The sequence below is a fragment of the Nomascus leucogenys genome, chromosome 6 (genome assembly GCF_006542625.1).
Source record: "Nomascus leucogenys isolate Asia chromosome 6, Asia_NLE_v1, whole genome shotgun sequence".
Lineage (NCBI taxonomy): Eukaryota > Metazoa > Chordata > Mammalia > Primates > Hylobatidae > Nomascus > Nomascus leucogenys.
Window position 1 is genome coordinate 105,103,557 of NC_044386.1, and position 15,019 is coordinate 105,118,575.

Sequence of the window (15,019 nt, forward strand, 5' to 3'; positions counted from 1 at the left end):
GCTCAGAACTGCCTGGATGACAAGAGCATGGAGCCCGTTATCTCTGTGGTGCTTCAGATCCTGAGGCAGTGCTACCCTAAGAGTCCACTTCCCTTGGTCACAGCCAGCAGTGCCTATGCCTTCCCGGTCCCTGGGCACATCACCACTGAACCTCCACATGATCTACCTGAAGGTAAAATAAGTGGGTAACTATGACCTTTAAGATGAGTTTTTGCATTTTGACCATGTTTCCCAGGAACATGGGTGAAAATAGAATTCGTCGTTTTATAGGTCAACCATAATTGTCTATTAAGCTAATTAGAGACGTATATGAAAAAGCAGTTTTGATTTTCATAAACAGGGTGAGAAAAAACCAAGCTCGCTTATTTTGTTCTTCATTATTAACTGTCTCTGCTTTGCCTGGTAGCTATCAAATGCCTGTACAGTCATCTCAGCTAATTAAAAAAAAAGCCTATTTAGAATCCCATGATCGAATCTCTGCAGCATACTGACTGATTGTGGAATTAATTTGCCCTAAGGATGAAATTGAAATAAAACTCTTGTTATTTACAACTCCAGGCTAGTCATATTGGAATATTTGAAAGTATTATTATTTAATCTCTAGGAAGATCTTCCTGTCAAAAGATCCTAGTACAAACAGATTTTCTATAGGCATAATTTTGCCACAATGGTACAAGATGCTTTCTCTGGACTTTTGTTTTAAATAACTTCCTCAATCAAAAAATTAGGGGCTCAATCAAGGTTTAGGTTATAACGCATTTCGTTTGTGTGTGATCTCTAAACTTTGGCTATGCTAGTTGCATAAATACGTCTAACTTTCATGGGAGAATCCAGAGTGGTATGCATATGTCATTTTTTCTGCACTTATTTTGCATTCAATGTGGGATAACTGTTTAAACTTTATGACTTAGTGCCCTGACATGCCTACGTGCACACCATTTATACCGACCAATAAGCATTCATGTGTGGTGGGATATTGTGCAATTAATATTGGGCCCCTTATTTGAGAGAGGAAGAAGAAAGAACCACTGTATGGTGAACATCTAAATCCTAAATCCCAGGCAAAGGGGAAACCTCACTTATTTCACCTCTTTTTCCCCATCCAGAGGATTTTGAAGATGATGGCGATGATGAAGTGGACAAAGACTCTGATACTGAAGATGGGAAAGTGGAAGTAGGTACACCAGCCCATGCTTCTAGTGATGTCCACAGTCACATCACGCACAGAAAAATATTACTTCCTATGTTTGCCCAAGCCCAGTGTAAATTTTAAGAACTGACTTTAGTACTGCCACTCAGTGGTCGTGATGCTCAGTAAATGACAGCTACTGTTATTGATTTCCAAGTTGTCATTTTCATCTTAGTAGGTCTGGTACAATGTCTCATTATAAAGTCGGAGGCTATCCTATACATTATTAAGACACCAATACTTTATTCAGATGAGCTTTAGGTACACACTTAACACTTGGAGTTGGTATATTTGATAAGACGTTTTGGGACCCTAGAAAGATTTTCCAGGAAGCTTTCTAGTAGATCTCACCTGCCTTCGTAAGTCACTCTTCTTATTCTTTCTGCACAGGGATGCCGCATTGTACAATTCCATTGACATCAGACTCTGCGAATTGTTTTCCCTTAAGTTGCACAGTGCACAACCTGGCCAGCAGAGAAGTGTTGCTCTTTGGTCCCCCTCCCAAAAAGGCCTATCCTATAGAACAGAGGTTGGTGAACTTCCTATAAAAGTTCCAATAGTAATGATTTTAGGCTTTGTAGACCATACAGTCTTTGTCACAACTGCTCAACTTTGCTGTTGTAGCAAAAAACAGCCTTAGACAATTTGTAAACAAAAGGGCACGGCTGTGTTCCAAGAAATTTTTTTTTTTTTTTTTTTTTTTTTTTGAGACGGAGTCTCACTCTGTCGCCAGGCTAGAGTGCAGTGGCGCGATCTTGGCTCACTGCAACCTCCACCTCCCGGGTCCAAGCAATTCACCAACTTCAGCCTCCCGAGTAGCTGGGACTACAGATGCCTACCACCACACCTAGCTAATTTTTGTATTTTTAGTAGAGACAGGGTTTCACCATATTGGCCAGGCTGGTCTCGAACTCTTGACCTTGCGATCTGCCTGCCTCGGCCTCCCAAAGTGCTGGGATTACAGGCATGAGCCACTGCGCCCAGCCTCCAAGCAATCTTTATTTACAAAAATAAGCAGTGGGACATAGTTTACTGACTGTTTTTCTACAACAAGATTTCTAGACCTTGGCACTGTTGGCATTTAGACTGGATACTTCCTGGTTGTGGGAAGCTGCCTTGTGCATTGTAGGATGTTTAGCAGCATCCCTGACCTCTACCCACTGGATATCAGTAGTACCTACCTCGTTACCCCCCAGGGATGAACCAAAAATATCTCTAAGACTTGCCAAAATCACCCCTAGTTGAGGACCACCGCTCTAGGATAAGAATTCGTCTGTGAATTATAATTTTACCTCCATTTCTGTTGGTGGACACGGACTTTGACAAATTCCTTTAAGTTATAGCTTCTTAATTTTGTTGTCTGTAAAATAAGAGTCAGTAAATTAAGGTCAATCCTGCCTTTTATGACATTTACTGGGGATGAAACTTAAATTTAAAAAATCAAAAATCTTCCCTCCTTTCCTTTCTCTCCTTCTTTCCTATCTGTCTAGAAAGAAAGAGGCTTTTGAATTCTCTATCATGATAATCACTCACCTTGTTGATGGTAGTAGCAGACATACGGGGACTACCTCTTAAGCTACATCTGTAGGTTTAGACTGCTATTGACAGTCTGGTGTTCTCTGGGTTTTGTTGATAAACAGAATCATTTCTGAAGTCATCAGTAGCAAATTGGATCTTTGCTGTGGCTTGATGGTACAGGCCTGTAGAGTACATGCTGAATTATTTGAATAATACTGTGCTGCTTCAGTCATTTATCAATGCCACTTTCTCCTCCCTTCTTGCTTGCTCTTTGATAACTGAATGTCTGATGCAGAGTGTCACTCGCTTCATGTATCTGATGGGGAGGGACTGGGTTCACGATAGTGCCTGACTTCCCACAGCATGGGAGGGAGGGCGTTCAGATACTTCCCTTGGCCCACACTCTGCAGAGGATGGAGGGTTGGGGTAGAGAGAACCCTAAACAAATAAATAAACTCAACTGGCAAAGAAGCACAAGGCAAATTGGTAAGAGCTTAAAAACTATTCATCAAAAGGCTTCAAGCCAAGGCAAGAAGATGAGAAGTCAGTGTGAGGATGAGTTGTAGAGAAGGAGAGGAGCATGACAGTCAGGGCTTGATTTGGAGGCACAACAAGAGCAAGGAAACTGCTGCAGAAAACTGGATTTTCCCTAGGGAAACCAGCAGCATTTGCTGCCAGAGGCATGGAAAAGAAGTCAGGCATATTTTATTTCTGGCCACAGCACTGATCCAGGCCTTTAACCTGTGACCTTCCCATTTGACTATCTTAGGTAATAATTGGGACCAGCCTCTCAGAAAGAATGATTAAGAGGACCTTTTATCTGTAAAGGGTTATGAGAGTGGAAAGTAGGGTGCCATGATTTGATTGAAAATCAAGGTCAACGTATCAGATGTGGGCTGTCTTCGCATAAACAAGCATTAGATTCTGACAAACTCTGAAGAAGAGGGTGATAAACAGAGTGAATTCAAGCTCTCCCTTCCTTCTTCCTTCCTTTCCTTTCTTTTTAATTTATTTCTTTCAGGTGCTTTATTGGGTATGATCCATATGCAATATGCTAAATCTTAGGGATGTTAATATGAAACACAAACAGATAAGACATAGTTTTTATCTTCAAAGAGTCACAGTCTAGTGGACTTGGATTTGTCCTTATTAAGTGTTCAAATCACCACCTTCAATGGCGTGGTGAACTCAAGTCTGAGGCAGCCAAAAGACAATGTCCAAAAGCTCCAACCTATGGAACAAGAGCCAGAAGGCATTACCTGGATTAGGTGGGTACCAGAATCCTAGCTGGTAAAGGACTGCTTGGGCTGCTGTGAGGACACAGAAGCAGGCCACCTCCAGATAAGAATAAATGCCATTTATAAGAAATACAAAAGGAGGTGGCAACCTGACTGAGTGCCTGGTTCTCAGAGACTAAGCTCCAGAACTTTGAAGGCAGAAATGGTCTCTGTCACAACTATTAAACTTTGCTGTTGCACTGAGAAAACAACCATGATCAAATGAATGGGTGTGGCTCTGTGCCAATAAAACTTTATTGACAAAAACAACCAGTGGGCCATAGTTTATTAACCCCTGCTCTAAGGCTACGTGGGTCACCTAGTCACATGTGGAATGAATTAGGTTGCAGCTCATGGGTTGAATGACTCTCCTCCCTTCAGATGCACCAGTTGGAGCACAGCCTTCCTCACTGGTGGGGACATTCTTCCCAGTGGCCTCCCAGATTGTGTTTCCATTAGTGCCACCCTGGGCCGTGGCTGAGGTTGAAGTGGAGGGGGTGGAGACAAGCAGGAATTGATGGATGAAGCTGCAAAGCACAAGAGTGGGGGCCATGGAGTTGGTCGTGGTGTGTATACTGTACCTGAAAATATCATTAAATGAAACTCATGGGAATTATTTTTCTTTTAATTTGAAGTTTGGGGAAAAATTGTGAAACATAGATGGAACATTGCATTTTTTTCTCCCTTGGATCAGGAATACAAACATTTATTTTCCATGTTTATTGGATTTAACCTTTCAGGACTGCCAGGTTTTTCCTTAAATAATGAAATGTACTTGTAAAACATATGGAATTTTTTCCCTCTATTTCATTAAGGAAACTTAATCTAGGATATGAAAAGATGAAGAGGGGCTGGTTCATTCCTGGTGTCTTTTCTCTGTAAGACCCTACAACCCTTGGAAAACACACAAATATTCAGAGGAGAGTCACCATCATCATTAAAAGGTTTCGAAATGATGATCTATCAAGAATAAAAAATAAAGTGCCTGGGATTATTCAATCCAATAAATAAAAGACTTGTGGTGCCTTGGTAAATTTTTAAATGTACAAAGGGATAAAGATGTAGTAGGAGAATACCAGCTCCTCCCCAGGTCTCGTAAGGATTGATATAATTTCTCTCCTGCCTACTTCTCAAATCTCATCTCCTGCAATCTTCCTCTTATTCTGTATGCATCAGCCACCTTCTTTCTGTAAGCAAATTGAAGCTTTTCCTTCTGTTAATAATTCACTGCTAGGCCTGTGCATAGCTGGCTTTTTTTTTTGTCATTTAGGTCTCAGTTAAAACATTACCTCCTTATGAGTCCTCCTGAGATCTCCTAATCCAAACAGCCTCCCATTCCCCAATCTTAGTCACATCATTCTCTTTTATCATTTCAAGGGGAGTTATAACTGTTGGAAATTAACTTATTCATTTGTTTACTTTCTTCTTTACTGTTTTTCTTCTCTTGCTAAAAGGCAAATGCCACGGAAGCATGGATGTTTGTCTGTTCCATTGTGACCGAAACTTCAGTACCTAGAAGAGTACCTGCTCACAGTCAGTGCTGATTAAATGTTTGTGAAAAGACTGACAAACCTAAATGTCAAAGATAGATAAAGAGGGACAATAATTACAATGATGCTGACGATAGTGGCGATGAGATAAAGAATTTCTTTTATAATGTGCTTTATCGATTATGTAGTTTATCTCATTTTATACAAATTTTTATTTCTGATGAAGGCTGATAAATACTGACATAAATGCTGAGACAAGTTGTTTATCTTCTTTCTTTTTATTTTAAAAATACAATCCAGAATAACAAGTTCTTCACTGGGTGGTCTAGTGCTATAATTTGGAGGCAAGAAGAGACTAAGATTCTGAAGAAGCACATACATGTCATGTCTTGATGCTTCTCAGGGTGGATTTCCTGATTGTAATCTCTTCTATGACTATTCCATTGTAGGATGATGACTTGGAAACAGATGTGAACAAGCTGAGTTCCAAACCTGGTCTTGACCGACCTGAAGAGGAACTGATGCAATATGAGGCGATGTGTCTTGAGCTCTCCTATAGCTTTGAGGTAGAACATATGCCGTGGTTCTGATCTTTGACGATGCATGATGGGTTCTTTGCAGATCCTGGGAGGCCAAACCAGGGTGTCCAGATGGAAAGCATTGCTCATCATTAGCCATATGCTTCTGGGTTCTTCCTTAGAGAAAAGCAGAATGCTAAGCAAAAATGGGAAAAGGTGGCAAAAATGGAAAAAAGTTAGGATGTATGCAAGGGTTCTTCAATCTGACACCTTACACTTAGGATGGATACACAGTCATGTGCTGCATAATGACATTTCCATTGATGACAGGCAGCATATTTCACGATGGTCCCATAAGATTATAATACTGTATTTTCACTGCACCTTTTTATGTTTAGACACACAAATGCCATTGTGCTACTGTTGCGTACAGTGTTCAGCACATTAACATGCTGTACAGGTTTGTAGCCTAGGAGCAATAGGCTACACCATATAGCCTACATACACAGTAGGCTAAACCATCTAAGTTTGTGTAAGCACACCCTATGATGTTCATACAACAATGAGATCACCTGATGATGCATTTCTCAGAACTTTCACCATTGTTAGGTAATGCATGACTGTAGCATGAAGGTACACATCACTACCTATTGTCTGGTGGGCAGGGTGCCCTGCCCCCATGCACTGAAAAAGCAAATAAAAATTCATGATGATTTAATTGTTCTTATGCCAAAGTGGGACCATTGTCCTAGATGACTTTTTGAAGGTGGATATACTGACTTCAGGCTTCCTTTGTTAGTGGAAACAAATTGGGAACGTTAGACCTGGTGATGCTAATTCTGTGCTGAGTTGCTGCTGCCACTGTTGCTGCCATCAATATTTTAGACCTGCTTTTTGATCTCCATTATTTTCTTATGGCTCTTTGTAATCATGAATTTGGCTACATCCAAGGGTATAAACTAAGTCACGTGTACAGAGGGAGTTAATATATTCTATTTGACTTCAGAAAGCAGAAGGTGATCAGTGATAATAGTTTCAGGGAAGGAAATTTCAGTTTAGTATAAAAATGTTTTTCAAATAAACAGAATTATTCTCAAGTGAAAGGCACTGCCTTGGGGTGCAGTGAGGCCCCCATAAATATGGTTTTCCAACCAGATTGTAATTTAGTGGGGGTCTTGAAGGCATTCAAATACTGTTTAGCATTGGACTAGACCCACCAAAAGCCCCTTCCAAACATGAGTTTCTGTGATTCTGTCATTTATTTGACTCTTGAAGGTTAGTCTTTAGTTGACCTTGGAAAAAGCTTCCAAATTCATAGGATTTATGCTTAGCTCTGTGCCCAGAGAGTAAGGACAGGGATCACATTGTATTCCCTACCTGGAAGGACACACTAACATATTGTATTCCATTTTGAACCTGAAGGAACTGCAGTCCAAACTTGGAGATGATTTGAACTCTGAAAAGACTCAGTATGCCAATCACCACCACATTCTGGCTGCTGCCTCCTCAAAGCAGCATTGCTACAACAAGGACCAAAGTTCCTGTGGGCAAGAAAGAGAAGATGCTGTCCAGACTTCCCTTCTGTGCATGGTGAAGACAGGAAGGTCCACTGTGCATCTAGGCTCCAAAAAAAATCCTGGAGTGAACCCGTACCAAAATGTGCAATCCAATAGTCTCAGGAGAGATTCTTCTGAAAGTGAAATCCCTGACATTCAGGCTCCCCTGAAAGCAGATGCCTGGGACGTAGATGCAATTTTCTGCCCAAGGATGAGTGCCTCCTTTTCTAATTCCACTAGGACTGGAGAAGCTGTCAAAGGAATAGATAAGCTTCTGCAGACACATCTGAAGCGTGCCCCTTTCCACAATCCCTATCTTTATATGGCCAAAGCCAGAAGAACCAGCTCTGTGGTGGACTTCAAGATGATGGCATTTCCTGATGTCTGGGGACACTGTCCCCCTCCCACCACCCAGCCTATGTTGGAACGCAAATGTGGAGTCCAAAGGTGATGGCGCTACTGACTTGGGAGCTCATTTTTTTATGTTCATTGATAATTTTATAAGTAAAATGGTTTGTACAGATAATTCTACTATCTATAGGAAAGTGAGCATTAATCAGGAACATGTCAAAGCCTGTTGGCAAACTGGCCAAACACACAAACTTTCCTTCCTGCAAGGACTTTTCAGAATCAAGTGTGGGGTAGTGGTAGGCATGCATTTTCTGATGAAAAATTCCTTGGGTAATTCTAGTACGACAACTTATCCTATCTCCTGTGCAAACCACTATCACAAAGAAAGATCATCCAGTTTCTCCAAATACTGGGCTCCTTCCTTAAAAGTAGGTTTTCAGAAAAATCAAGAGCTGATTATTTGGGATCTCTTTTCTTGCTTCCTACAAATTGACAGGGGATCTCTTGCTAATAGAAGGGAGGAGGTGTGCCTCCATTCCACAGCCCCAGGTATTATAGACCCTGGCTTAGTTCGGAGAATAGTTTTGCTGCCTCACACCGGGTTGGTGGGGGGGGCGGTGCGGGGGAGTGGGGATGGAAAAGACATTCTCCAGGGAAGAAACACTGGATGATAGATTATTCCCAGAAGGCAGGAAAGGGAGCTTTACCCATGGCTCAACATATTGAGATTAAAATGAAAACTGCTAAAGGCAAAGAAAACATTATTCTCCTTGAAAAAAACTGTATGCACATACCAAGTCAATGGAGCAAAGTGGGCAGACCAGAAAGTTTTCTTATTATCCACGTCATCGGTAAATTATTCTCTTGATGGTAAATCCCCCGAACTGCTCCCAGTTGGAGTCCTGGCTGACATATCCAACCCTACCCCCTGCACTTTATCTGTCATGCTCATTTTTTGAGAAACAGATCACAAGGGCTGTTCTAGCACCATCTTATCCCTGTATAGGACATCTTCCCTCTGAGTCCAGGCCTCATGTCCACTTTTCTTCACCCTTCTCTCACACCTCTCCTATGAACTGGTTTGGAAATTCAGGAAGGTAATCTGAAAGACCTCCTAAGCTTTCTTTCTCTCTCTTAGTTAAATATCCCAGATTTTGGTGTTTCTTAGAAGATTGACCTTAGCCTACTGGAGCAGACAGAGCCCAAGGAATATAAATTACACAAGGGTACACAGGCTTATTGGAGCCTCCCAAACCTTGAAGATGCTGGCAGCTAATAGTCCTAATGTCTTCCTCAAAACTTTCTCAGTGCAAACTACCCTCTTATTCCCACAGCTAGAAAAGTTCCAAAGTCCCCCAACGCAAGTGCTTTTGATAAAATTCTTCAAGCCAAGAATTCTCTAACTGAACTCTAACATCACTACTTCCTACATTCCTACTTCTTATGCAGTTTTATTTTTTGACAGAGAAAGAAGGAGGACAGGGATATTTGTAGTCTCTGAGCTCAAGGTTGAGGTGTTATTAAACTTCTCTGTGCTTTCATATTTCTCTGATGACCCCCAAAGTTCTTCCCAGGTGATCACAGGATGAATGAGCTAGGGAGAGAAGGCTGACCCTTACAATGTTTTCAATTTTCTTTTCCAGGATCAGGATATTTGAGGATATTCGGAGGCTCATCCAGCCAAGTGATGTTATAAATAAAGTTGTCTTCAGTTTAGATGAGCCTTGGTAGGTAGTCTCGTGCATCTGAGGAAGGTGGGGCATGGAGAATTCTGTTAATGGCATGAGAATAGACATGTTTCCTGTTAATAATCCACTCCTCCTCCTAAAACAGCATGATGAAAATTCAGGTTAAAGATCTATAAGAGAAAGCTTATCTTTAAGAATCATCGGCCAGGCGCGGTGGCCCACGCCTGTAATCCCAGCACTTTGGGAGCCCAAGGCAGGTGGATCATGAGTTCAGGAGATGGAGACCATCCTGGCTAACATGGTGAAACCCTGTCTCTACTAAAAATACAAAAAATTAACCAGGCATGGTGACGGGTGCCTGTAGTCCCGCTACTCGGGAGGCTGAGGCAGGAGAAGCGCTTGAACCTGGGAGGCGGAGGTTGCAGTGAGCAGACATCCCACCACTGCACTCCAGCATGGATGACAGAGTGAGATTCTGTCGCAAAAAAATAATAATAATGGAAAAAAAAGAATCATCACACTGTTTTCAAAGAGTAGTGATAACACATATGTTCACATGTTCCTTATTTCATTGTAGGCCTTTGCAAGACAATACTTCCAGTTGTTTACGGTTCTTCTCCAAATTTGAGTCAGGAAATCTTCGCAAAGCCATCCAAGTGCGTGAGTAAGTAAAGAAAACCACAGTGGGTATCTCCTGTCAGTTCATAAAAGCAAGCTGTGACTGTCTCTTCCCCATGCTCTGTTCAGTGACCTTGCATTGGTGGCTTGAAATCAGTCATGGTGAGAATATTTATACCATAAAAATTGGCAAACAGTACAAGTGAAGGTTTTTCCTCTCAGAGAGTCATTTGTTAAACATTTACCAGTACACCACTAGGGAACTCACTGATATCATAGCTAAGTGAGCCATTCAGTAGAGGTGAACTGTTATTAATGTGTCTTGTGTTTCAAATAATGGGTCCATATTTGGGTGTGAGAGCACTTTGACTGGGATGTTTATACTTTGATGCCAAGGCTGATTCTGTTGACCTGGAAGGGTGCATGGGCTTGCTATTCCTGCACTTCTCCATGCCTGTTGCTCTCATTCCTGTGTACTTAGGTGGCAAAAATCACGAGCTTCCCAGAGAAAGGTGAACCATCCTGCATTCAAGGGAAGATGCAGTACCATGCCTCTCTAGCAGAACCTACAGATGAGCTCTCAGTAGAAAAGGATATCCTAGCCAAGGAAAGTCTAGGGCTGTACAAACTAAAAGAAATGAAATAAAACACAAATGAATTTTACTTCTTTTTCAGTGTCAGAAGAGACTGCGGTTCTCACTATGTTAAAATTCCTTCTATCATAGCAATGTGGATATATTTCCCATATACCAAAAGGCAAGATACATGATTCATCTTCTATAGGTGAACTTCTGAAGAAACAGTCCAGAACAGATAATGGTGTGGGGGCATAGACAGACATCAGAATCAGAGTGCCAGTGTAACGTCATCACCTTCCAACCAGGAGACTGAGCAAGTTTCCTAACTCACTTCATGCCTTTATTTCCTCATTCACAAAATGAGAACAATAATCGCACCTACTTCTTAGGGATTTCATGAGAGCTAAGTAATACACTTAACGCTCTTAGAGTAGTACCTGGCACATGGTCAGCACTTAGTCAACATCCATTCTTACGCAGGGATGCATATTCGCCATTGTTGGAGCTCAGAATTGGGTATAGCTGAGACCTCCTTTATATCCATCTGATGATTCATTTTTGAAGTTTTTCCTCTTTGGGGGAGGTGAAGGGTGATTTTTTTTTTTTGTACATAAAATATTTAAAGGAAGCCCAACATATGAAACAGAGACAAGTTTAATCAGGCTGAAGATGGGAAAGACAGTCATGTCAAGACTCTTTCTCAGCCTTCTTTGTGTTGTTGGCTTAGTTTCCACTTCTTCCTATGTATCCCGCTTTTACTATTTCTTCTCTCCAGATATCATGTTCAAAGGATCCAGGAGAGAAGACCTGATTATGAGTCTCCTGGTGGAACAGTTATCAAATCAGGATGTGGTTAAGCTGCTGGCCCGGCTTAGGTCTTTTTCTCTATACATTTCCCTTGGACCAGAGTGTAAAATCCTAAATTCATCGGTTATGGTCAGGGTAATAGAGTCAAATGACAGTAAACAAACCTGCTTATGGGTAAGGCATTTTTATGATTGCTTTTTGGAGAGAGCACTGTGGGAACAGCAGACAATTTGAGATCATGGCCTTTCCAGAATCGTTCTTGTGAGTGCCACTCCATGGGTTATGCGTCATGTGTTGAATGGTGAGCCCAGTGGTTAGAGTGTGGTGCCCACAGTGACAGTGTGAGGACTGGACTCCATCAGATAGCTCTACCCTGCTCTCATCTGTCTTATACCAAGCTCTAGCCTTTCATAAATCTCACACAATACCATTTACCAGGGGTCCAGTGTGGGAGTGTATGAATGGATTGGGGCAAAAACATTTTCCTTTTCATAAGAGCAATGCAAAGAGAATACCAAGAGGATGGAACAATATTTTTTAAAATAAAATATCCTGATAATGTTTAAGTCAAAACTGCATTGCTAGTTCTGTTGGTAGAGATCAGAAAAATAATAACCTTTGGAGATACAGTGATGCGGAGAGGATCCCTGAGGGCCTCCTGGGGTGCTGGAAATGTCCTATATCTGGGTAGTAGTCACACAAGTGGTTTCAATGAAAATGAAATGATGAAAATGATTGTTTCACAATGAAAATGAAACAACCTCTGCATTGCTAGCCTAATTCAAGTTTGTTGTTTTACTGGGGGATTTATTTTACTAGGTTATTTGATTTTCATAAACAGCACTGCAAGTTTAGACACTTCCATTTTCCATATGTGGAACTTGAGGCTCAAAAGTAATGTTGATCATCAAATAGCAATGGCATATCCAAACCAGATGTGACTGAATTTTCTCTGGTATATAGCACACTTGCATTTTTTCTAGCTAGATAAAAACTTCATTATAGTTTAATAAAAAGGTATGCTAATATTTCAAAATATTAAAAAGACTAGAATTGGGATGTTCTTAACCCAAAAAAGTGTTAAATGCTTAGGTGATATATATTTCAATTACCCTGATTTGATCATTACACATTGTATTATTGTATCAAAATATCACATGTACCTCATAAATAAACTATTATGTATCCATAATAATTTAACAAAATTTTTAAATGTGCACTATGGTGTAATTGACTCTTGTAATACTAGGAAGATCCTCACCTCCACAAATTTCCAAAATCTGTACCCAATATTGTGGTATCAAGATGATAAGTATAACTTACCAGCCGGCTGAGGTCCTGGGTCTTAGATCTATAACCCAGAAACTGAAACATGTAGATTCTCAGTGTCTGAAGTTTACCTGAAAGACTTTCCAGATAACCCTCCAGTCTTGCTTCTGATCTGCAGGTTCGAGTATGACTTGCTGGTCAACGCAGATGTGAACAGCACCCAGCACCAGCAGTGGTTCTATTTCAAAGTGAGCGGTATGCAGGCAGCCATCCCTTACCACTTCAACGTCATCAACTGCGAGAAGCCCAACAGCCAGTTTAATTATGGTATGAACTCTTGGGGAGCAGGGGCTTTCTGGAACATGCCAGGAATGACATTTCTTGACTGTTTGGATTCAAAGAGCCTTGCTTGGGTTCAGAGGGTTTGAAGTTGGGCAGAGTTTTGGGTTGCCAGGTGTGGCAAGGCAGGCAGTGGCCCTCAGTGGCACACTGCTACTTTAGAGGGGAGGCTGGGCATCCTCACTCTGCCACACATGACATCCACTGCTTCTGGATTCCCTCACTCTACCTTGAATTTTTTGAGGTTGGTGAGCGTTCTCATTTATTCCTTCTCTCCATTTCCTAAGTCCCATAGGAGCAAATGCTTTGACCTGCTCTTTTTCCTGCAAGATAGAGGACAACAAAATCCAATTGGACAACACTGATTTACATTCTTAGAAAGTTCTTGAAGAAGTTTAAATTCTCCTGAATATCCGTGGCCATTTTGGAGGAGATATTCAAGAGAGAAAGGCTGATGAGCAGCCTGTATTTATTTTGAATGTTTCGAGGAATGGAAGTTCTACATACAATTGCTGCATCATATACTAATTGACTGGGTGGCTTTGAATGAGGAATAAGTATTCCCCAGTGTCGAGGTCCAAGTGCAGGATACTGCCTCTATTTTGTAGTGACTAAACAGATTCTTGTGGGTATGAGAAGAGAAAATAGGAACCTTGACATTTATATTCACTTTGTATGGCTATTGTAACAAATTGTCACAAACTTGGTGGTTTAAAACAAGACAAATCTGTTTTCTTACAGTTCTGGGGTTCAGAAGTCCAAAATCAGTTTCTCTGGGCTGAAGTCAAGGTGTTGGGAGAACCGTGTTTCCTCTGGAGATTCCAGGGGAAACTCCATTTCCTTTCCTTTCCCAGCTTCTAGAGTAACATTCCTTGCATTCCTTGGCTGATGGCCCCTTCTTGCATCCTCAAAGCTAGTAGTGTTGCATCTTCAAATCTCTCTCTACTTCAGTCACATTGCATCTCTCCTTTTTTTTTTTTTTTTTTTTTGTGAGAGAGTCTCGCTCTGTCACCTAGGCTGGAGTGCAGTGGTGTGATCTCCGCTCACTGCAACCTCCGCCTCCCAGGTTCAAGCAATTCTCCTGCCTCAGCCTCCCAAGTAGCTGGGACTACAGGCATGTGCCACTACGCCCGGCTAACTTTTTGTGTTTTTAGTAGAGATGGGGTTTCACCGTGTTAGCCAGAATGGTCTTGATCTCCTGACCTTGTGATCCACTGGCCTCAGCCTCCCAAAGTGCTGGTATTACAGGCATGAGCCACCATGCCTGGCCACGTTGCATCTCTTCAATAGTCAAACTTCCCTCTACCTCCCTTTCACAAGGATATTTGTGATTGCATTTAGGGCTCACCAGGATAATCACCCCATCTCAAGATCCTTAACTTAATCATATCTGCAAATCTCTTTGGCCATATACAGTTAACAGTCACAGTTTCCAGGGATTAAGACCTATGTATCTTTGGGGGTCATTATTTGGCCCAGAACAACTCTCTTTCCCTCATGGATTAATTCCTTTCTGATTTTGTGTAGGGATGCAGCCCACCCTGTATTCTGTGAAGGAGGCTCTTCTTGGCAAACCCACCTGGATACGGACAGGCGATGAAATATGTTATTACAAGTAAGTTGGAGCGCTGTTAGCTTCCTTTTCTCTGTCCTGTAATTTTCTCTCAATTTCCCACTTTTCCATATTGATATTATAAACATCAGCAATCTGTGCTTGTCTGCTAAACTGTTTGTTACTCTGTCCTAATGGCCAGTGTCCTGCCCTTCAGAGGTATAAACATATTCACTGGCATCCACAGTAGACCTCAAGAAATACCTTTT

The 15,019-nt window shown here is 41.4% G+C and overlaps 1 protein-coding gene across 1 annotated transcript in view; it reads left to right on the forward strand.

Annotated features, from left to right (window-relative positions):
• AGBL1 (ATP/GTP binding protein like 1) overlaps positions 1–15,019 on the forward strand; it is a 518,802-nt gene that overhangs the window by 116,318 nt on the left and 387,465 nt on the right. The window contains 8 exon segments of the mRNA XM_030813842.1: positions 7–172; positions 1,107–1,174; positions 5,924–6,040; positions 7,415–7,995; positions 9,543–9,626; positions 10,165–10,251; positions 13,038–13,186; positions 14,726–14,813. Coding sequence (XP_030669702.1) covers positions 7–172; positions 1,107–1,174; positions 5,924–6,040; positions 7,415–7,995; positions 9,543–9,626; positions 10,165–10,251; positions 13,038–13,186; positions 14,726–14,813 — 1,340 coding nt within the window.